Source organism: Lentinula edodes (genome assembly GCF_021015755.1).
Source record: "Lentinula edodes strain Le(Bin) 0899 ss11 chromosome Unknown C8R40scaffold_5, whole genome shotgun sequence".
Lineage (NCBI taxonomy): Eukaryota > Fungi > Basidiomycota > Agaricomycetes > Agaricales > Omphalotaceae > Lentinula > Lentinula edodes.
The window spans coordinates 777,649-799,007 of record NW_025764311.1 but is presented as its reverse complement, the minus strand read 5'-3'; the positions used below and the strand labels follow the sequence as shown (position 1 = coordinate 799,007).

At 46.4% G+C, this 21,359-nt stretch overlaps 6 protein-coding genes across 6 annotated transcripts; 4 read left to right on the top strand and 2 right to left on the bottom strand.

Moving 5' to 3' along the window:
• Positions 1 to 9,681: 9,681 nt before the first annotated feature.
• C8R40DRAFT_1246256 (P-loop containing nucleoside triphosphate hydrolase protein) lies at positions 9,682 to 10,959 on the bottom strand. The gene is made up of 4 exons (XM_046233632.1): positions 10,858 to 10,959; positions 10,572 to 10,802; positions 9,873 to 10,518; positions 9,682 to 9,817 (listed from the first exon to the last, which is right to left on the bottom strand). The coding sequence occupies exons 1-4, from the start codon at positions 10,930 to 10,932 to the stop codon at positions 9,789 to 9,791; spliced, it is 981 nt and encodes a 326-aa protein (XP_046090152.1). The 5' UTR covers positions 10,933 to 10,959; the 3' UTR covers positions 9,682 to 9,788.
• On the top strand, positions 10,883 to 12,100 carry C8R40DRAFT_1088639 (uncharacterized protein). Its single transcript, XM_046227417.1, has 4 exons — positions 10,883 to 10,933; positions 11,005 to 11,167; positions 11,222 to 11,566; positions 11,622 to 12,100. The coding sequence occupies exons 2-4, from the start codon at positions 11,087 to 11,089 to the stop codon at positions 11,964 to 11,966; spliced, it is 771 nt and encodes a 256-aa protein (XP_046090151.1). The 5' UTR covers positions 10,883 to 10,933; positions 11,005 to 11,086; the 3' UTR covers positions 11,967 to 12,100.
• Positions 12,101 to 14,197: 2,097 nt separating this feature from the next.
• Positions 14,198 to 16,631, top strand: C8R40DRAFT_1158932 (uncharacterized protein; the record flags this gene model as incomplete). The annotated part of the gene is made up of 8 exons (XM_046229800.1): positions 14,198 to 14,371; positions 14,393 to 14,664; positions 14,720 to 15,019; positions 15,083 to 15,240; positions 15,293 to 15,648; positions 15,699 to 15,899; positions 16,010 to 16,422; positions 16,484 to 16,631. The coding sequence occupies 8 exons, from the start codon at positions 14,198 to 14,200 to the stop codon at positions 16,629 to 16,631; spliced, it is 2,022 nt and encodes a 673-aa protein (XP_046090150.1).
• Positions 16,632 to 16,799: 168 nt separating this feature from the next.
• C8R40DRAFT_1088638 (uncharacterized protein) lies at positions 16,800 to 17,099 on the top strand (the record flags this gene model as incomplete). Its single annotated transcript, XM_046227416.1, has 1 exon — positions 16,800 to 17,099. A coding segment is annotated over one exon (158 nt), but the record flags the coding sequence as incomplete, so codon positions are not given.
• Positions 17,100 to 17,702: 603 nt separating this feature from the next.
• On the top strand, positions 17,703 to 19,061 carry C8R40DRAFT_1158931 (UPF0014-domain-containing protein; the record flags this gene model as incomplete). The annotated part of the gene is made up of 8 exons (XM_046229799.1): positions 17,703 to 17,931; positions 17,985 to 18,017; positions 18,070 to 18,104; positions 18,161 to 18,266; positions 18,316 to 18,394; positions 18,455 to 18,574; positions 18,629 to 18,877; positions 18,935 to 19,061. The coding sequence occupies 8 exons, from the start codon at positions 17,703 to 17,705 to the stop codon at positions 19,059 to 19,061; spliced, it is 978 nt and encodes a 325-aa protein (XP_046090148.1).
• A 174-nt stretch (positions 19,062 to 19,235) lies between these two features.
• Positions 19,236 to 20,889, bottom strand: C8R40DRAFT_1167009 (uncharacterized protein; the record flags this gene model as incomplete). Its single annotated transcript, XM_046230942.1, has 2 exons — positions 19,236 to 19,265; positions 19,315 to 20,889. The coding sequence occupies 2 exons, from the start codon at positions 20,887 to 20,889 to the stop codon at positions 19,236 to 19,238; spliced, it is 1,605 nt and encodes a 534-aa protein (XP_046090147.1).
• Positions 20,890 to 21,359: the final 470 nt, after the last annotated feature.

Sequence of the window (21,359 nt, the reverse complement as noted above, 5' to 3'; positions counted from 1 at the left end):
GCTTTCATGCAGGTATGTTCTCAGGAACATATGTCAGTGATAAATGGGACTGCGCTGGAGGTCAACAAACCGGGTGCCTACACATCACATCAGCACAATGGGAAGGCTGTGGTTGACTACTGTGTAGTGTCAAATGACATGGTGAATGCAGTAAAGCATATGAGAGTACATGGTAATCCAAAGCAGGAGGAAGATAGGTGGTCAGATCATTCTATGCTCTCAATGGCAGTGGAGTTGTCACTCACACCCAAGGCCAGTGCAGTGAAGGGGCAGGGGAAAATGACATTCAAAATACAGCCTCTACATGAACCTACAGATATACTTTATAACAAAATTCTGGCAAGTGCTCTATCGGAAGAAGAGGCATTGAAACAATACTATGGGGATTTCTACTATGCCAACGATCCAGTCACAGTATATACAGATGGGTCATGTCTGGGTGGGGGAACTGATTCTGCACAAGCTGGTGCTGGAATATGTTATGGCCTGAACTCAAGGAGGAATCAAAGTGTGCGAGTACCAGGACCTGGAAGACAAACAAATAATAGGGCAGAGTCATATTCAGTGTACTTAGTCCTATTTGAAATGGATCCAAAGAGGCCACTGATAATATACACAGACTCAGAGTATATTATTAGGCAATGCTGCTACTGGGCTGGCCGCCACTTGGCCACGGGGTGGAATATACCAAATGGCGATATACTCAAGGACATCGCACTTCTACTTAAAGAGAGAGCAGCTTCAACCAGATTTGTATGGGTCAAAGGCCACAGTGGAAACCAGAATAATGATGAGGCAGATAATTTAGCCAAGAAGGGTGCTACAATGGATTTGCCAGGCAATTATAGGCCACTCAAAGAGGTACCATGGAAGTGTAACACCTCCTGCCTAGTACCACTAGAAGGGGACAAGGTCTCAAATGCTCTACCCAGAGATGTAGGGGGGGAGAGAAAAGCAGGGGTTGAAGATGTGAGACAGGGTGAAGTATCACACAGAGGAAGGTCAAAAGTTGCAAAAATTCAGGAGGATAACCTAAAGAAGTTACAAAACTGCAAAACTATTGCACAGTTCTGGTCCTTATATATCAACTGGATGGATGGCAAAGCAAAGGAAATGGAAGTGACCATGGAACAGTTGCTTAGGGAATTCCGGTCACGCATGCAGAGCCCAGTCATTATCCCACCAAATTTAGATGCAAAGTATCTGGCACTGTGGAAGTGTCACGAAGCGGCAGAGGCGGAGTGACTAACGGAGCGGGAAAGCGGAGCGACTAAGCAGAACGGTGAGGCGGAGCAACTGGACAAGGCAACAAGCGGAGCGACTAAGCAGAACGGCGGCAGGCTGGTCCCAGATAATGACAGAGATATATTGAGTATCGTAGTCATAGGTAATAATAAGTAAGCACATACCTGGTCCCAGATAATGACAGAGAGGTCAAGATAAGGGACCAGGCTGTGGAGGGTTGGCTATATATACATAATCCGGTCTGCGAGAAACAACGATGTAATACTGTACAGTTTAGGAACAAGGAAGGTGGCGGAAGCCAATAGAAGGAGAAGATGGGTCAGGTGGATCAGTAATCGATGGGGGTTTGACAGTGATGGGATGATGTATCGTACAAGTAAAGGCGTCGAGACGGTGAGAAAAGGAAAATGATAGGGGCTGCGTACTTTATGACATTACCCCCCTCCTTATGACCATTGCCCTCGATGGTCAAGGCTTTGCCGCTGTTGGGTGTTTTTTATGAAAGGCCCGAACAATTTTTGGTGCTCGGCTGAGGTTGGCTGCGGGTTCCCAAGAGTTGTGCCCTGCGTCGTAACCTTTCCACTTAACCAAATATTCCAACTTCTTCCATCGAACCCGGCTGTTAAGATCTCCTCTACTTCGTATTCCGGTTCATCTTCATCCTCTAAGTATACCGGCTCTGGTGGTGTTGGTATTTCGCCATTAATGGAGTTACCTTTCCAGGGGTATAGTTTATCGACATGGAAGACGGGATGGAGGCGATCTAGGGATAGGGGAAGGTCAAGGCGGTAGTCTAAAGGGCCAATTTTCTCCAGAATGCGATAAGGGCCAAGCTGTCGATCTCCTAACTTTTCACTGGAAAGTTGAAGGTTAATGTCCTCTGCACTGAGCCAGACTAGGTCTCCAACTTTAAATTGATGAGCTTTCCGCTTCCCGCGTTCGTATCCCTCCTTCTGTTGTTTCTTTCCTAGGTGTAAGGCAGCTCCGGCATCCTGTCGCGCTTCTCGGAGAATCCGTATACGGTCATCCACAGCTGGAATACCGCTGCGTTGGCCCACTGGGATGTTGAACAGGGGAAGATAGCCGTAGGTTAGCTCGAACGGGGACATGCCTAGCGCAGAATGAGTCCGTGAGTTAATCACAAACTCCGCCGTGGGAAGGTGCTCTGCCCAGTCGTCTTGTCGTCGTCCTACATAGAGGCGGATGTATTTCTCTACTTCTTGATTTGCTCGTTTGGTTTGGCCATTAGACTGAGGACGGTATCCGGAGGTTAGATCTGATTTAATTCCTAGCCTAGCGAGAAGGGATCGCATGAGTTTAGCTGCAAACTGGGGTCCGCGGTCGGATTTAAAGTGAAGAGGAAGACCATGGAGACGGAAGATCTCTCGGTAGTAAATATCGGCAACGCCTTCGGCTGTGATGGAGCTGGTGCAAGGAATGGCGTGAATTTGTTTTCCATATAGGTCTGTGCAAACCAAGACAGCATCGTAGCCTTGGGAGTTAGGTAGCTGTGTTATCAGGTCAACCCCTACCTCTTCCCATAGACCGGATGGTACATCTAATGGTTGAGTTACGGCCCGTGGGTGTCGCTGGATCTTCTTACGGGCACAAACCTCGCATCCCTCAACGTATTTTTCCACAAAAGAGCGCAACGTAGGCCACCAGAAATGGGTACTGACCAAGTCGAGTGTCCCGTGTAGTCCGGGGTGTCCTGCAGTTGGATGGTCGTGCCATTGACGGAGTACCTCAGTGCGTAGGTCGTCGTTTGCTGGTACGTATACTCGACCTCGGTAGTAGACCAACCCATTGTCTTCTTCCCATTCGGCTATCCCATTGGCCAAGCGCTGTAGTCCGTGCTCTTTGACTGTTTTGAGACCCTCCAATACCTGTGCCTCCCGTTCTGAGGCTTTCCGGATACGATCCTCTAAGGGGTTCTGTAGGATCGAAGCTGCAATTTTTACGAAGTGGCCAGGTTTAAGGACTGTCTGTTGTCGGTTATCATCGCTGTCCGATACATGATGAACTGCCATGCGGGAGAGAGCATCAGCTTGGGTGTTTACTCTACCAGGGCGGTGGATCATATGAAAGTCAAACCGTGACAGATAGAGGGCCCATCGGGCTTGTCGGCGGGTGAGGTCTTGTGCAGTGCGCCAGAATTCGAGGTTCGAATGGTCCGTAATGATGTCGAATGGTTGAGGGAGTCCTTCTAGAAAGTTCCTCCAATCCTTCAGTGCTTCAATGATAGCAAGCATTTCTCGATCGTAGATTTCGTAGTTCCGTTCCGCTGGCTGCATGGATGCCGATCTGAAGGCTACCGGATGCCATTGGCCATTGTCTTGCTTCTGCATAAGGGCGCCTCCCGTGGCAAAGCCTGATGCGTCTACCTTAATTCGAGTAGGCCTGTCTGGTGTCCATAGAGCAAGGATCGGTGCGGAGATGAAGGCTTCTCGAAGGGTATCAAATGCTTTTTGTCGAGTGTCGGTCCAGGTAAAGCTGGTGTCTTTCTTCGTCAGGTCGTTCAGAGGTCGTGCTATTTTGGCAAAATTCCGGATAAAGCGTCGGTAGAAGTTTGCAAATCCCAAGAACCCTCGTAGTTCCCGAAGATTAGTAGGGACTGGCCAGTCGCGAACAGCCGCTACTTTTACCGGATCCATTCTCACCTCCCCTTCTGAGATGATGAGTCCGAGGTATTCAATCTGTTGTTGTTCAAATTCGCATTTTTCTGGTCGTAGGTAGAGGTCGTGCTTTTCTAACCGGGTTAATACTTCCCGTACCATTCGTCGGTGTTCCTCGAGATCGTTACTGAAGATAAGGATGTCATCTAGGTAGACTGCCACCTTGCCGGCTGCAATGAGATCAGCAAATATAGCATTCATAAGTGCTTGGAACGTGGCAGGGGAATTTGTGAGACCAAAGAACATGACCTTAGGCTCGACCAAGCCTCGGGTTGTTGCGAACGCGCCTTTCCATTCATGCCCCTTCTTAATCCGTATGTTATTGTAACCCCAGCGGACATCAAACTTCGTGAAGTATCTGGCTCCCTGAAGTCGACTAATGATGTCAGCAACTAATGGGAGAGGGTATCGGTTCTTCACAGTGTACTCGTTCAGTTTCCGGTAGTCTTGTACGAAACGGAGTTTCCCATCCTTCTTCTTTACGAAGAAGACTGGTGATGAGATTGGTGATTTTGAGGGGACGATATAGCCTTTCCGTAGGTTTTCTTCTAGGAAACGATCCAACTCCTCCTGCTCGTTTAGGGACATGGGATAAATCTTGGTACGCATGGTTGCCGGTGCTCCAGGTACGAGATCAATCGCATGGTCCCAAGGTTGGTGGGCAGGTAATTGTTCGGAGGCGGATTCTGAGAAAACCTTCTTGAAATCACGATACTGCTCAGGGACCATTTCTTCGAAGGTTTTAACGGGTTTGTCTCGGTTGGCTTCCTCTGCTAGCTGCTGGGAGTAAGTGAATCCTGCGGCGCACCAGACTTCCTCCGTCTGTTCCTCTAGAATTCCTGCTTTTACCCATGCCCGGCGAGTTTTATGATTGGCTCGAATTCGGTGTATTGGTGGTTCTTCCACCGCTGCTGATTCACTCGGTTCAAGGGTCACTTCTAGTGGCACCTCAATGTGGGGGTTTTCTGCGGGAGGTTCCAGTTCCGGGAGTTCGAGGATCGGGGTTTCTGTGTGAGTGGCGGCTAGATGAGAGTACAAGATCTCCTCGTCTGGGACTTCTTCTATCGTTACTCGAGGAGGCTTTACTGAAAGTCGTCCTTTCTCCCAATCAATCTCCGGATTTACCTTCCGTAGCCAGGGGAGTCCAAGGATGATGTCTTCACCTCCTAGGTTGGTGATCAGAAAGTCCATCCATCGCTCTTGATTATCCACTGTGAGTGCTAGATGTGCAAAATGGGTTATCCGTCCAGCTCGGTTAGGTGTTCCATCGATATTAAAAACGTCGATTGGTTTATGGAGGGGTGCACATCTTACATGGTTCCGGGTGACGAAGTCTTGGTTTAAAAACAGGGCGGTAGCTCCACAGTCTACCATGGCTGCAGTTGTTATACTGTGATTCCTTCCTCTTAGTCTCGCATGAATTCGGAAATGTGGGGAAGTAGAGTTTAATTCCCGGATCGACGATATTGTACATGATGGGTGCGAGTCATACGAGGAAGTAGCGAACATAACAAACTGATTACGGGGTACTCTCGGTGCAGCCGAAGCGGGTACCCTCTTTAAAAACCCTGTTGAAAGCCAGAGGACGAGGAGGACATAGCGTTAGCACGATCAAGTAATTCCCTTATTTGACCAATCTGATTGGAAAAGTCCTGGTTAGGGGGGCTCGGAGCAGCAGCTACGGGTGCAGAAGCAGATGTTGGGGTCGAGGACGCGATTTGGACGGATTCGTTTGGGAATAGGGAGAATGGCGCGGGTCCCGTAGCGGATATCTGTTGGCGTCGAGGTTGCTGGCGTCGGCCTCGGTCTCGTCCGAGTCCCATGAATTTGTCTTGGCAGACTGCTTCCAGATGTCCTCGACGTCCACAGTAGCGGCAGGTGGTTTCTCGGTGTGGGCAGTTTTGCTTGACATGACCTTGGGCACCGCAGCCGAAGCATCGTCCTCGCATGCGAGCTAGGAATGCTTCCCTAGTATTCCCATTACTGGTGTGGGTTGCATCAATGTCCATAGCGTGGGGGTCAGCAGGGGTAGTATGAGCGGTATGCGTGGGAGGGTATCCAGAGTTCCGGCCAGTCATGGTGGGATCGTGCAGGTAGACATCCACCGATATGGCCCGTTTGATTGCCTCCTTCAGAGTCGGAGCAATTCCTTGGGCAATGTTTACGGTGATGAGGTGTTGTCGGATCTCTGGGAGTAATGCAGTGAAGAAACGTTCCCGCAAGTCAATATCAGACATTTCAGTCCGATCTCCGATATCCTTGAACTTCTGAGCGAATTCCGCAACTGTCTGTCCTTTACTTTGCCTGAGATTCTTGATCTCGCTACGGGCTTCCATACCTGGGTCCATTGGTTCAAACCGTTGGCTAAATTCCTTCAGAAACGCCTCCCAATTTCCTCCGAAAGGGGGATTTTCCGCATTGAAATGTAGCAGATGGGGAGTTGCCCAATCTCCGGCACTTTCTGTGAAGAAGCCCAAGGCAGACTTGATGAGTTTTACTTGGCTTTTGGCGAGATCCGGTTGTTCTGACGCCCAATTCTGGAACTGAGCCATGAAGCGACGGGCTTCAGCGCCATCTTTACCCTTGAAAACCTCGGGTTTGTTCATGCTTGACTTAGAGGATGAGCGTTCCTCCATAGCTGTAGCAAGGTTAGCTACTTGTCTGATGAGCTGAGCCATGAGATCCTCCGCAGAGGTGTTTGGGGCAGGCGGGATAGGAGTCGACATGATGGGAGTAGGCAATCGGGGCTGGGGAATCGGCAGGAAGGTTATATTGCTCACAGTGAGTGGCTCTTGGATTGAGTTCGAAAGGGCGTTAGGGCAAGGTTGAGACTGGCAATCGCGCCAAGTATCGTCGTTGTTATGGGTGTGAGCTTGGTCTCTGGGGTCAAGTGCGTGCGGGAGTGCGGAGCAGTCTATACTGGCAACAGGTGTTTCAGAGTCGGGTGGAACTGGGGAAGACGTGGTGTCTATAGACCCTGCAAGGACAACCTTATCGGTAGGCTGTCAGTGCAGTAATGGATCTTGACCTAATGTCACGAAGCGGCAGAGGCGGAGTGACTAACGGAGCGGGAAAGCGGAGCGACTAAGCAGAACGGTGAGGCGGAGCAACTGGACAAGGCAACAAGCGGAGCGACTAAGCAGAACGGCGGCAGGCTGGTCCCAGATAATGACAGAGATATATTGAGTATCGTAGTCATAGGTAATAATAAGTAAGCACATACCTGGTCCCAGATAATGACAGAGAGGTCAAGATAAGGGACCAGGCTGTGGAGGGTTGGCTATATATACATAATCCGGTCTGCGAGAAACAACGATGTAATACTGTACAGTTTAGGAACAAGGAAGGTGGCGGAAGCCAATAGAAGGAGAAGATGGGTCAGGTGGATCAGTAATCGATGGATCAGTAATCGATGGGGGTTTGACAGTGATGGGATGATGTATCGTACAAGTAAAGGCGTCGAGACGGTGAGAAAAGGAAAATGATAGGGGCTGCGTACTTTATGACAGGAAGCAATGGGAAGCAATGATACCAGAAAAAAATGTGGATACAACTGAGCAGAAATTCTTTAGCCGTGCAATACAGGAGGAGGAGATTGAGGAAGCAAAGGCACATATTGCAATGAAGAACCTAGACAGCTCTGTAGGTGTGGACCAGGTGGATTATAAACTGATTATGAAGATCCCAAATGAGAATTGTGTGAAGTTGTTGAACCACTGTATAGAGAACAGGACTGCTCCATCGGCATGGCTAGTTGCATTGGTAGTGGGCATACTGAAACGGGGGAAGGAGGCAGATGACCCTTCAAGCTATAGACTGGTGGTGCTAGAGTGTTGCTTTCTGAAAATGCTCACATTAATTATTGACAGAAGGTTGAGGGAATATGCAGAGCACCAGGATTTACTGCCATCAACCCAGAATGGGTTTCGGCCGGGTTATCGAACTACAAATAATCCATTTATTCTCAAGACCATGGTTGACACAGCTAAGGCAATAGGAAAGCCATTATATGTTGCATACATGGATTGGACGCATGCCTTCCCACTAACAAATAGACCAATGATGTGGATGAAGCTGAATAAAATGGGCATCAGGGGACCACTGATTGATTGGCTGCGGCTGATGTACCAAAAGTTGGGAAATGTGGTTCAGGTGGCAGATTCCTTCTCAGAGGCATTTACTTCAAATATTGGAGCTTGGACTGGGGACCCAGGAACACCTATGCTATTCAATCTAGCAATTGCAGACTTCAGACTTAGTGAGCACCCAGGGGATGTGGTATTATATGACAAAGTGGTCAACCATACAGAACAGGCAGATGATGTATTGATGACTACAATGTGCCCTACAAGCTTCCAATCCAAACTCAACCAATTTGGAGAATATTCTGCACAGACTGGATTTATTGCGTCAGTTCCAAAGTGTGTTTATGCAGTGTATGGAAAGGAGGAGACAGAGGGCTTGCCATTTACTCTGTATGGCAAAAGGTTGAAAAAGAAGAAAGAGATGAAGTACATGGGAATCTGGCACCAGACAACAGGAGTTGACATGTATCAGCAGCAGTACAAGGAGAGTGCTGAGAAAGCAAAAAAGACTGCAGGAGCAGTACTACATGCAAAGGTGTTTGTGGGGAAAAATATTCCAATATGGGACTTATGGTTGCTGTACATGGGCAGGGTTGATCCCTATTTGAAAAATGGAGCAGAAGTGATAGTGGACATTTATGATGTAAGAAGAAAGCAATTAGAGAGTGTACAGCATTACTTCATTAGGAGGATGTTGGGACTGAACGATAAATCAATGGTGGCACTATTATTCTCTGAAACAGGCCTATGGCCAATTCGATATCGAAGAATTATTCTGTTCCTGAAGAATCTGAAGTACTTGGTGCAGTTGAAGAGAGACCACTTAGCATGGAAGGCATGCAGACAAGCATATGAACTAGCAGAGCAGGGGAAAAACTCAGTCTTTATGGAAATGGTACAAGTGTTAGACAGGCTACCTCACAGGGTGGTATGGAATATACCAAGATTCAAGGACTTGACTGTGCAACACATTGATGGGGTAATGGAGAGGGTAAAGAAATCAATGGAGAAAGACATTCAAGAAAAGGTGGACACATCAAACAAGACAAGGGATGTGCTGAGAGATAGAAGAGAGTATGACAAGAAGACAAAAAAAATGGTTATAAAGACCATGGCTTTTAGACACTACTTGAGGATTCCAATAGGTGAACATAGAAGATCCTTGATTGATATGGTAACAAGCAACCACAAATTAGCAGTGGAGAGATTAAGGTGGGCAGAGAGGAACAAACCAATGGTGCAGCATGATAAAAGACTGTGTAGAATGTGTAGGGAAAAAGTGGAAGATGGGGCACATGTTATGTTTGAATGCAGCAACAGCTGCAAGGTCATACAGCTGAGGAAAGCCTTTATGCAAAGGGTAATACAGGAGATACCCCATTTTGCAAGGCACTATGGGGATGGATGGGAGCTCTTTAGGGAGTTACTGGCAGATAAGAGGGTTGTGGGGTTGCTGGCAAAGTATGTGCATGAGGTGTTGGAAGTATTCTATGCAGTTGAAATATATCGGCTGGAGTGACACACTGCATGCATATTGAGGCAGGGAAGACCGTGTAATTCATGATACCATGGGAGGGGTTTTTTTCCGCTTTTCCCCTCAATAACCAGGACATGGATGATCATAATCGCCCCCCTGTATTAGATATGTGTGTTCCATTATTGTACAACATCATGTAATATTGTACAGTACATGGTAAACTGGTTGTTCGGGAATCGGACCTCGCCAGTATAATTCATATCCTATCCTATCCTATCCAGGAATTGCAAGTAGGATTCTGAAAATTCAATTGTCGCCTAAAATTTCCTTGATGCCTATTTGACAGTGGTCAGTATACGACTGAAATGGAAAGTGTGACTAGCAACTCACGCCCGATGATATCTAGATATGCTGTAGTAGCAGGGCTGTCAGGATATTCATCCAAGAAGCTGACTCCATAATCTGCGCTCTTTCCTATCCTTGGGTCCAATGGTACAGCACCCAGAAGCTCGATGCCAGTTTCCTCTGCCAGTCTTTTCGCCCCGCCTGTGCTTGGCTTGAATATCTGTGATTCCGTCTTACAAGACGGGCACACAAAACCAGACATATTTTCCACAATGCCCAATATTCGAATGCCAACCTTCTTGCAAAAATCAATCTCCCGATGTACGTCCTGTAACGCGACCTCTTGTGGTGTGGTTATGAGGACAGCGCCATCTATACCACTTTCTTTCAAGAACTGTACGATGCTCAGATGCTCGTCGGACGTTCCTGGTGGCGTATCGACTACCAAATAGTCAAGATCACCCCAATCGACATCTTTGAGAAATTGTGATATCAGTCCGTTCTTCTTGGGTCCTCGCCACATCACAGCGTCACGGGAGGAAGGAAGCATGAATCCAACAGACATGACTCCGAGATTGTCTTGTACATACACGGGTGACCAACCAGTGGAAGAGGAGTGAACTTGCTCTGAAGCAATACCAAGGATGGTCGGTATCGAAGGACCGCAGATATCGACGTCCATGATGCCTGTCTATACGCAGAAGCTTGAGGATCCACATTGTATCTGAGAATGATTTCATTCACCTGCGTGGATTCGTCAGCAGCAAAAGCCCAACCTAATTGTGCTGTGAAAGTTGATTTCCCAACGCCTCCCTTGCCTGACAGAACCAGAATCTTGCGCTTTACGGAAGACATCCTTTGTTTGATGAAGGAAAGTGCAGGATCAGGACCCTTCGGTGTGTTGGAAGCGCATATTTCTTGGTTGGCACATCCTTCACATGCTGTTGACTTTCCGGCGAATTCAGATTCGGTTCCCTGAAGATGTTATCAGCACGCATATTTTGATAAGAGTCAAGACACAAAAGCTTACCGGACAGTGTTCCGGAGCATTTGATGGCACTGAGAGAGGATTAGGAACTTCAGTAGCGGACTGGACTGCAATCATGGTCGGTGTAATCAAGATGTTTCGGTCACGTGTCACTGATATAATTGCTGATAATGAATCTGACATGTGCAGCGCAGTTTACTGCGCCGTCCAACCTGCGTTTAACAATCTGCTTAAATTGGCTGCTCTACAGCTCTCGGTATTACCACATATCATGCTTATTCCTGCGGATGCGAAAAGTGAAGGTCCTCATGCCTACAAGCCATCTCCTCTCCCAGAGACTCACTCGGAAGCGGTACGTAGCTTCACCAACTACGTTCTTTAACTGCTCATTTTCTCTGTTTTTCAGGCGGCTTCTCCGCCGCCATACGCTTCCTTAGACTCTTCTTCATCTTATCCTCGACCTTTCGTAATACCAGATTCTGCCAAGCCCTCCAACTTCGTGTCATTATCCAAAACGCACGATTCATGCAGAGGGACATATGTTATTGATCCATCACTGAACATTCCCAGCGAATATCTTCCACCTTTACCCGATGGCGAATCTGAAGATACACGCAGTAATTTCTATGCTCGCTCGGTACATGGCAATGTCAGCGCGGACTTGTACCTTCTGGACAAGCCAATTACCGAACCGAGACAGAATATAATTTTAAATACATCGTCCACCCACGGCTCTGTTTCTACTTGTATCGTAAGTCTGTGCAGTTAGTGCTTCCAATGCTGACTTTTATTAACTTATTCTGCAGCGGCGAGGCAACAAAATCGTTCCTTTCAAATTGAAATCTTGCTCGAAGAATGGAAACGTCGCTGTCCGAATACCTCGTTCATTCCAGGGCCCGGTCACTGGTACCACGAAGCACGGTCGCATCTGGCTGTCCGAGGCTGTCTCTGCACAAACTGTAGTTTTCAGTGAAGTGCAGGGTGTAAAACGTCTCTTTATTGGAGATATGAGCACGCGCGACGATAAACTTGATGATGCAATAATCATGGAAACTCAGCATGGAAATATTAGGATCTATTATGAAGACGAGGACTGTACGCCCCCCGTCATAAAGACTGTTCAAAGTTTTTGGAGTAAAATTATTGGATGAGCGGGAATGCTTTATCGTTGTAGTTTTATCTTTTTCATGTATACCATATACCTTGTATATTTCTTCCATTTACAGTAAGTTGTTCTATTCCGCTGAATTCAAGCCCGGCACTTAAATCGGCGGCGCGCCCTAAATTGGAAAGATCCTGATGCGATCCCTCCGTTCAATGCAGTGACAGCGCTTAGCGCCATTTCCCGTTCACTTGAACTGGTTCATCCCGTGCGTTGCTATGAATATATAGTGTACACATGTTAGCTGGTAGCTGCTTTTAACAGTTGTGCTACAGGTCGGGATGCATTTGCGGTACATTCTTGTTTCTCAGTTACTGTGTAGTGTATACAACTGTCATTTGATATTATTTCTCTGGGTCTGGGATGAGCAACCCCTGGAAGCTGCTATTAAATCCCTGCGTCACTGGCCTACATAGTTGTTACTATGTATTTCGACTCATAAGTTTTCGTTCTGCATTAACAGTCATGATTGACACTTAGTATTTCAGACAGGGTTCTTGAAGGACCATGAGATGAGCCTGTAAAGATTGGTCACTATATTCCCTTGTATAAATGTGTGACAATAGCTCGAGAACCAGCTACATAGGATCATACAATGGCTCAAATGATAAATCGGTACATGGTCGGTCGGTTCATGGGTTTAGTAAGGTTTGGTAATGTTATTGATATCGTCACTTGAACCATCCTTAAATTCGCCTTAAATTCAACTCAAAAATTTAAATGAAGTTAACGGCTAGCTTAAATTTGAACTTACTTTTGACTTACCACGACTTACCCAGCTAAACACGACTTACCACCTGCTTACCACCATTAGCAAGCCAACGTATAGGTAAAATCTGGAACTGATTTGCCAAGTTTTTGTTTCTGAGTACTGACATTGAAGAAGCATTATGGGCTGTAATGATGCTACTCTGCATCCTCTAGGTATCCTCTGAGCATTAAGAAAGATAAAGCTCTGAAAGTGGATCGAGCTGCATCATTCAAGTCGTGTTGATTTAATACATGACCGATGTTCATGATGTTTGTTCAGAATCACCGCAACAACACCGTTGTGCACTCACATTTTTGGGTTGGAGTTCATTTCATCACTTGTTCACAATGAACTAGCCACCTCAAAGCTGGCTACGGCCTGAAATATGGCGCGGCGCGTTCGGAACCACTGTGAACAAGTTTTGTTTTGCAATTCTGATGTCACTTTGTCCTATCCTATCCTTCGTCTCGTTCTTTTTCCATTTCTATCCTGTGCATGCACAGTTGCTTGTAAAGACTGACTTGACACTGTCTATCTACACCACTCACACCACTGTCTGCTCAATGGCTAATCCATGCAACATCAATATTGGAGGTGCTCATTGTCACCAACAGCCCCACAGTCAATTATGCACTTTTGTACGTATCTCTGCTGTTTCTCATCATAATCAGCTTAAACTTGGCTCAAAATCACTGTCAAAGCACCGTTCACACTTTCCGCTCAACGGCTAGTCTACGCGAAATTAATATCGGAGGTGCTCATCGTCACCAACAGCCCCCAAGGCTAACTCTGCAATTTTGTACATACCTGCCTTGTTCCACATTTTAATCTGCTCAAATTAGTCTCAAAACTGTCGTCGAAGCGTCGTCCACAACCTCCACTCAACGGTTAACCCATGCAACATTGATATAGGAGGTGCTCATCGTCACCGACAGTCCCCAAGGCTATTTATGCAATTTTGTACATATCTCCCCTGTTTCTTATCGTAATCTGCTCAAACTAGGCTCAAAATTGTCGTCAAAACACCATCCACAATGGCCGCTTAACGGCTAGCCCACGCGACATCAAAACTGGAGGTGCTCACTGTCACCAACAGCCCCCAAGGTCAGTTTTGCGATTTTGTACATATATTTCTCATCTCTCAGTGCGATCTGCTCGAATTAGCTTGAATTCATTGTCAGAGTGCTGTCTACACTGTTTATCATACATAGCATCAGTATTCATGTTGGATTGACTTTCTCTACAGCAATCTTGTTTATTTCTGCGAAACCCTATAATATCATTTCTATTTAGCTATAGTGCACAAAATCTGGGAGTACTTCTTGCACCAACTGCACTTGACAGCTCACTAAGCAGTGCTTATGCCCTGAGGTAGCACCATAACGGAAGGACAGACCGACGATCAAGATATGAAATACATTATGTTTCGGGGACTCACTCCTTGACCTCATTATATTATCTTCTACATAATGTCCTCTAAACCTAAATCTCCTAAAGATCCTCGTAAGGCCAGCAGAAGACAGAAGACAGAAGAAACTATAACTGGGTCACCTGTAAAACGACTATCGGACCTTCGACGCGAGACAAACGTGAACACTACAGCTCATATCCGAGCACCAAACACAATTAAAAAGTACGAAGAAGTTATCAAGCGTGGTCGAAAGTGGTTAGAGGAGTTTCTGGATGCTGAGGAAAAGGCAAGAGATTGTGATGAAAACGAAGAAGATGAAGATGGGAGTGAATTCGAGGAAGATAGGAGTACAGCTGCACTCCGACAAACTGCATCTGAATTTCGAGGCTGCCTCGATGGGAAACCCAGAGAATCCACTCCTGAGGCCATTGCTATGTTCACGTCTTGGAAATGCTATACAGAAGGTAGAAAGATAGCCACTGCAAATCAGATTCACGCTGCTTTCAAATATTACTATACCCACTTGTATGTGAAAACATTTGATGACAGCTGGTCCTTTCTCACCTATATGATTTGCAAGGAATGGTGACAAGTACCGGGGGCCTTGGCGATATGATGGAGCTCAGCGAGAGTGGGTTGGAAACCCTTGCGATGCAGCACAGGTGGCAGATCTGCATGATGGGTGCAAACGTAAAGATGGCGAAGCTGAACGGCACCATTCCATGCCTGCCAGCATTATTGTTATGGAGAGACTCTATGCGTACTCAATTACGATCTGCCCAGACGACTATCCTGTTGCTGATGTCAAATCACTTGCCTTGAAGACCAGCCATTTACGATTTCGTGCATATGCTTCTCTCGGATTTACAATATGGACCAGGTCTGGCTATTGAATGATCATGTCTCTCCCTGCTTTTCAATCTGATTTTCCGCCATGAAATAGGAACAGCGAGACATCTAACCTGCAAGCAAAACATATTGACCGCAATCCACTTCCGAGGCCAGGTGCAACTCCGAGTGACCCACCATTTATCCAGATCAACCTAAGGGATCGCAAGAACTGGCAAAAGAAGCAGGGAAAGAATGAAACACAGCTAAATGGTGCAATATGAAGATTTTGTCCATTGAGTGCACTGATTGATTGTCCTTTCAGGACATCGCTACAATTTATATCCTCAGAAAATCCGTGCAATATGCGCTTACACACACCTATTGATTTGGATGAGCTTTAGTGAGCAGTACATTCTCCGAAGAAAATATGCACCCGAAGACTATATCTTTCCCAATATCAATGCGAACGGTATCACAATTCAGAATAAACCAGTAACGCCAGAAGCTGTCCAGAAAATGATCAACGAGTTCACCACGGCTGCTGGTGTACCTGGGGCATTTACGACCCATTGTTTCCGCCGTGGGGGCGCACAATATCGCTTCATGTTTGCCCCTGTTGGTGAACGCTGGACTCTTGCACGTATCCGATGGTGGGGCGGGTGGGCACCGAATGAAAAGGTGAGCTTGTGATCTTCCCATCAGCCATGATTCCTCTTAATGTCATGCAGCGTGATACATTAATATGGTATCTATTGGATGAGCTGAATACATACGAAGAGGATCACAGCGATGCTCTAGCTCCAGTTGACCGGAGAGCCTCCGAATCTCATGCTGGCGAGGCAGCTGAGATGGGTCCAGTATCTGCAGCTGAATGTCGTAACCTTTTTCAAATGCAATCCTTCTTCATCCAAAAGACGGTCAAGAACGAAGTATTTGCAGCATTGACAACTCCTTCCCTGGTGCAAGTAGTTTATATAATATTGTCATCATTTCATCTGACAAGGACCACAGATCTTCGCCTTATGGAATACTTTCGCAGCAAATAGGCTCCGTCCCTGGCTATCGGCATATCAATGGCACAAACATCTCTTCCAGCTTCATCTACCCAGCTATCCATTCTACCAACAGTGCTTCTATTCCCTCGGAAATCTACGCTCCTTCTCCTCCGTTAATTCCAGCCAGCAGAAATCCCCAGACAACATATATTCAGGCATCGTCAATGTCATCCTCTCCACCTGCATTTTTACCAGGCCTTGAACACCTACCTACTATTCCAAATATACGTCCTGGCCCTGAAGGTTGGAAACAAATAATTCATGACTGGGAACATGCAGACCCGGACCGTCACCATCACTATGCACTTCGAGATTGGAAGACAGAATGGGCAAAGGCAACAAAACTTGCATCTAATTACAATAAACGCAAGCTTATTGCAACTGAATTCATCGAAGAGTACGTCCATCTGTCATATTCAAGTTTTATGCAAAAAGATTCAATAAAAACAAAAATTCAGGTTTGAGCGTGATGAAGAGAAATTCAAGCTTGCATATCCCTCATGTAAGAAGGGAATCGAACAGCTGCTACATGAGATTCGTAAGTCTCGTCAAGATCGAGGCCTCATCAAACAGCGTAGAGGCAAGCATTTGCGAAACCTTGATTAAACATACATATACAATATATACTGGTAGTTTCTATATTCTTTGTTTATACATATAATACAGGTATAGAAGATAAATGATAGAAGATGAATGTTTGGACTAGAGTTGGGAAAAACAAGTCAAGTCACCCGAAACATCCTCTCTCGCTCCTCAATGCCTTGTCCTCTTATTGTATGTCCTTCCTCCCTGCATTCAATCCTATTCCCAGAAACCTCGCCTCGCCTCCTCGTTGTTGGTCCTTCCTCCCTACATTCAATCCTATTCCGCCTCCTCGTTGGTGTCTGTCCTTCCTCCCTTCATTCGATTCTACTTCCTCCCCTCTTGTTTGATTGCTAGCCTGTTTCTATTCCTTCGCCGCTTGTTCACCTGTTGTCATCTCTGTTGGAAAGAATGCCATGATACTGAGGGCGATAGATAGAACACGACGATGGGGAAAAAAACCGCGAGCGGACAGCTGGCAGTCATGTGTTGACATCCGTCCCGGGATCCCGTAATGAGACCGTGGGGACGAACCGGTAAACGTAACCCCGCTCACCCGATCAACCCCGATCAGTGATTTCCACCCATTTTGGATCCGTACCGCGGCCCCGCCCGGCAGGATCATTTTCGCGTGGACCGTGGGCAGAACACGTTAAATTCTCCGGAATAAGTAAGCCTATCACTTCTGGAGCTTCGGCCCGAGTCTGCCGTCTTGCCCTCTTTTACTTCCAACGAGGCCCCCAGAATCTCCTGCAGAACCCCACCCGGCCTGACGCCCTAATTGACGCTATGATTTTGCCATGATTGACGCTATTTCGGACCAGGATCGTCACGTGAAATCGAAAAATTTTCCAAAATTTTTTGTTGGTGTTCTTTTTCCATTTTTTTCCGGTGCTTAAAATTTTTTTTGGTTTGGTGCTGGTGCGCCGACTCCTGCCGACTCAAATGACGCTATAAACGGACAAGGACTAAGGATTTTGACTGAAAATGACGCTATTTTAGGACCAGGAAATCGTCAAAATCGGGCCCAAAATGACGCTATTTCGGGTGAGGTTCTGCAGGAGATTCTGGGGGCCTTTCCAACGTCGATGGTCGATGGATTCTCCTTCTTCAGATGAAGGCACTGAACTAACATGGCTGAATGTCGCCTTGGCTTTTGGATTCATCGCCTTTAACGTCATATTCTCATATGTCTTCGACTTGGGAGTAGGAGTATCATTACTCGTCGCCGCGACAAGATGTGTCGTCCAGTTAGCAATTGTGGGCACGCTATTACAGAAGGTCTTTGAGACTGACAATCCTTGGGCTGTAGCAGGAATCGCTTGTGAGTCTTAGGCTTCCAGCGATGATATCCGCGAATTCACTTTTGTTGGATAGTCTTGCTGAATCTCATGGGAACTTTTGAGATAGGTACGCGGATGGTGTAATTACTCCAAGACAATAAAATGAATTTCACCCATAGTCGTTAACAAGTCGAAGAAACGGCACCAGAACATGGCAAGTCACTTTCTAGTACCTGCGTTCCTGCGCATGTGCTCAAACAATCCGCACAGTTCCCTTCGGTGTTGTTCAGCTTGCTTGCTTCTACTATTCCAATATCTATCATCGGCGTAAGGTTTGCGATGTCAGTCACGAAATTCTGGGAACCGGCACAATATAGTGAGTTTTTACCGAAGTGATGATTGTCTAAGGATTGTAATCTCGGTAGTTCCGGTCGTGGGTATGCTTTGTGGAAGCACGATAAACGGTGTGGTTGTTTCGATAACTTATATTCTCAAAGAACTGCAGTAAGTCAATTTCGGGCCCTTGAACATTTTGTTATAATAGTTTTCATTCATTCCACGTAGGGAAAATAGAGATCGGGTAGAAATGTACCTTGCATTCGGAGCTTCTCGTTCTGAGGCTTGTAAACCCATTCTTGTGGATGCGTTGCGAATAGCCCTTACACCAACGATAAACCAAATGAGGTCAGTCCTTTAGTTGACCCCCCTCAAACATGTGCCGACCATACATTCGTTTAGCGTCCTCGGTATCATATCTATCCCAGGTATGATGACCGGAGCCATCCTCGGTGGATCCTCTGTCGAACGAGCAGCAAAACTTCAAATGATAATCATGTTCTTCCTTTCCGCCTCAACTGCCCTCGCGTCAATTTGCTCCGCAGGATACACCATCTCTGTTGTGGTCGATCGAGAGCATCGCATACGCCAAGATAGAATTTATTCAAAATCATTGTACAACTTTTCGTTTTCGTTGACAAGCTGGGGATTGTCTGCGATAGTCGGGCGTTTGCATAAAGTCAGGAATGTAATCCGGAATGCGATGAGGTCGCTATATAAGGCACTAGTAGGAGGCTTTGCCGCAAAAGACAATGCTGTTCGTGGGGCAAGAGAAGAAAGCGGAGGATTGCTGGAGAGAGGCTTGTCATACGAAGATAGCCCCCCTCTGAATTGATCATGCCTTTTCGAACCTTCAGTTAATCTATCTCCCTCAACAAATTACAGTGGTTTGAGTCTTCCTATGTATTTTTAACGAAAGATCATATGCATAGTAGAAAAGTTTCTGCGCTATTTACAGCAGTTTTCCTCCCTTTTCAATGTACAAGTAGTGTTTGGGACTTGTCTCATATCATGTCCCCATCAAACGGAAAATCGTAAACTGAGAACGTTTCAATACCTGCGTAATGGTCGGGATTCGAAGGGGTCACAACAGTCTCCAATTTCAACGCAGTCCCTCGAGATCTACAAACTCGACTGAAAACATGTTTGATGTCATCAATGGAAAATTTGACGTTGGGTGCATAAGGAACGGCGAGGCGGACATAAATATGTTTCAAACATGCTACAGGGAGTGGAACCTCGTACGTCGCGGTATCATACCACCTAGAAGCAACGAAGTGCCTCAAAGCAACTGCCTGAGTGATGGCATTGACAGTGAAAAGGATGCTGTTGAGTTTCGGAAGTAGTGGTACAGGTGCATGCATCGTATTCATATCGGAAGAGGGCAGCTTGAATGTAAGAAAGTCGAGCAAGAATGAGCTAATAATTTCCCCTTGTGGTTCAATCACCAGCGTCTCAAGCGAATCATGAATCGACGAGTGATAAAGATAAGATACAAGTTGTGCATCTGTAAATGCCAACTTTGTCAGGGAAAGGGTTTCCAAGCTGAATTCGGATCTCGACAAAAAGTTTGAGAAAGACTCAGCCGGCCACTCTGCGTTGCAAAAACCACTAAGTGCAAGCACCTTCAGTGCAGGCAAAGTCAGCCAGCAGAATACTGCTTTTAGATCAGTCTCCTTGGCACAGGTCAAGATCAGAGTATGCAGATGATCCATGACAATTTCTGGAGATGACACGATGACCAGATGAACGGGTGTATCCAAATACGCCTCGCAGATTTGTAATCCTGAACAATTCATAAAGAGAAGGAACAGATCTTTCATTTGAATCTCCTCCAAGATTTTGAATATTTGCAGGTGGTCCCACGAGATGTCCGCAAACTGGATTCCTTCTGCTGAGGTTAAGCAGATCTCTTGTAAGTTTGGAGAACTGCTCATAAGCTCCGATATCCAAGCAACTATCCATGAAAAGTGTTCCGACCGAATATGGATGTATATTGACCGCAAAGTCGGTGTTCCTGTTGGGGGTATAGGACGGAATGAAGGAGTCGGGACATCGAGCCACGGATCCGAATCTATCATTAGCTCGAAAGATTCCCAACGAGAACACTCGGGTATGAGTCTGTTAATAGTACGAGATATGATTTGAAAAGTGTCCTCCCCGTCAGTTTCTTCGTCATCTTGATCGAAAGCACTCAAGACAATGTGCAGCGGTAGTATACGCGATCGTTCCAGACAACAGTTGATGAAGTTAGGGTACACGGTACCTACATCGTTCGTATAAGGAACGACCACGTTCAGAAAGGTCCATAGTGCCGGTGTCGATAGCGCGACCGTTCTCCATTGTCTACAGACTTGCGAAAGGACAAAAGCAATACCGGAAGACTGGGTATGCGGTCTGCAACTTTCCCCGCCATCTGGACATGACACAGGTTCCAGGCAATGGACAAATATTTCCGACATGAGCTCCAACGGAAGCTTTCGAAAACCGTTCCCGCGAAAAAGAGCTTCGCATTGTAGCCTGAGTTCTGTGAGCTTCTGAAAATATATCGGGATATGTCGAAGGTTTTGATCCAAGTCATGCATGTATCGACGAGCGAATGAAAGTTCATTGGAGCTTGAGAATAGACTCAACCCTTCTGTGATCTGTGTGGGCGTACCCATAGGCTAGTATCCAGGTAGCAATGAATACCCATTAGACTTGAAAATGAAAACATACTGTACTATGAAGAACTACTTCTTGCGATGCCTTCAATCTATCACTTTAATAGTGAGTTGTGGGTCCCTTTCCCAAAGACGACTCACGGTCTCACTATAAGTAGCTTGTGTCACGGTATTGAATGAGATCTCGAATCTTCTTCGAGACACAAGAGGTCAAGAGAGAGTAAGAAATTGCGTTGAAGAGATACACTATATGATTCTAACTTCCCCCTCTTTTACCAGAGCTTTTCGAGAGTTACTAGAGAAGATCGGAGGGGTTATGGAAAGGCTGGTAAAGGACGATCGTGGAAAAGGACTCATTGGCGCTGCACGCGTCTACATGAACAAATTGAAACACGTTGTTCGTTTGTGGGACCCCGTTCGTATCTATCTGGTTCGCTGCATGGCGGCGTGTCGATTACAGGTCAGCTTTG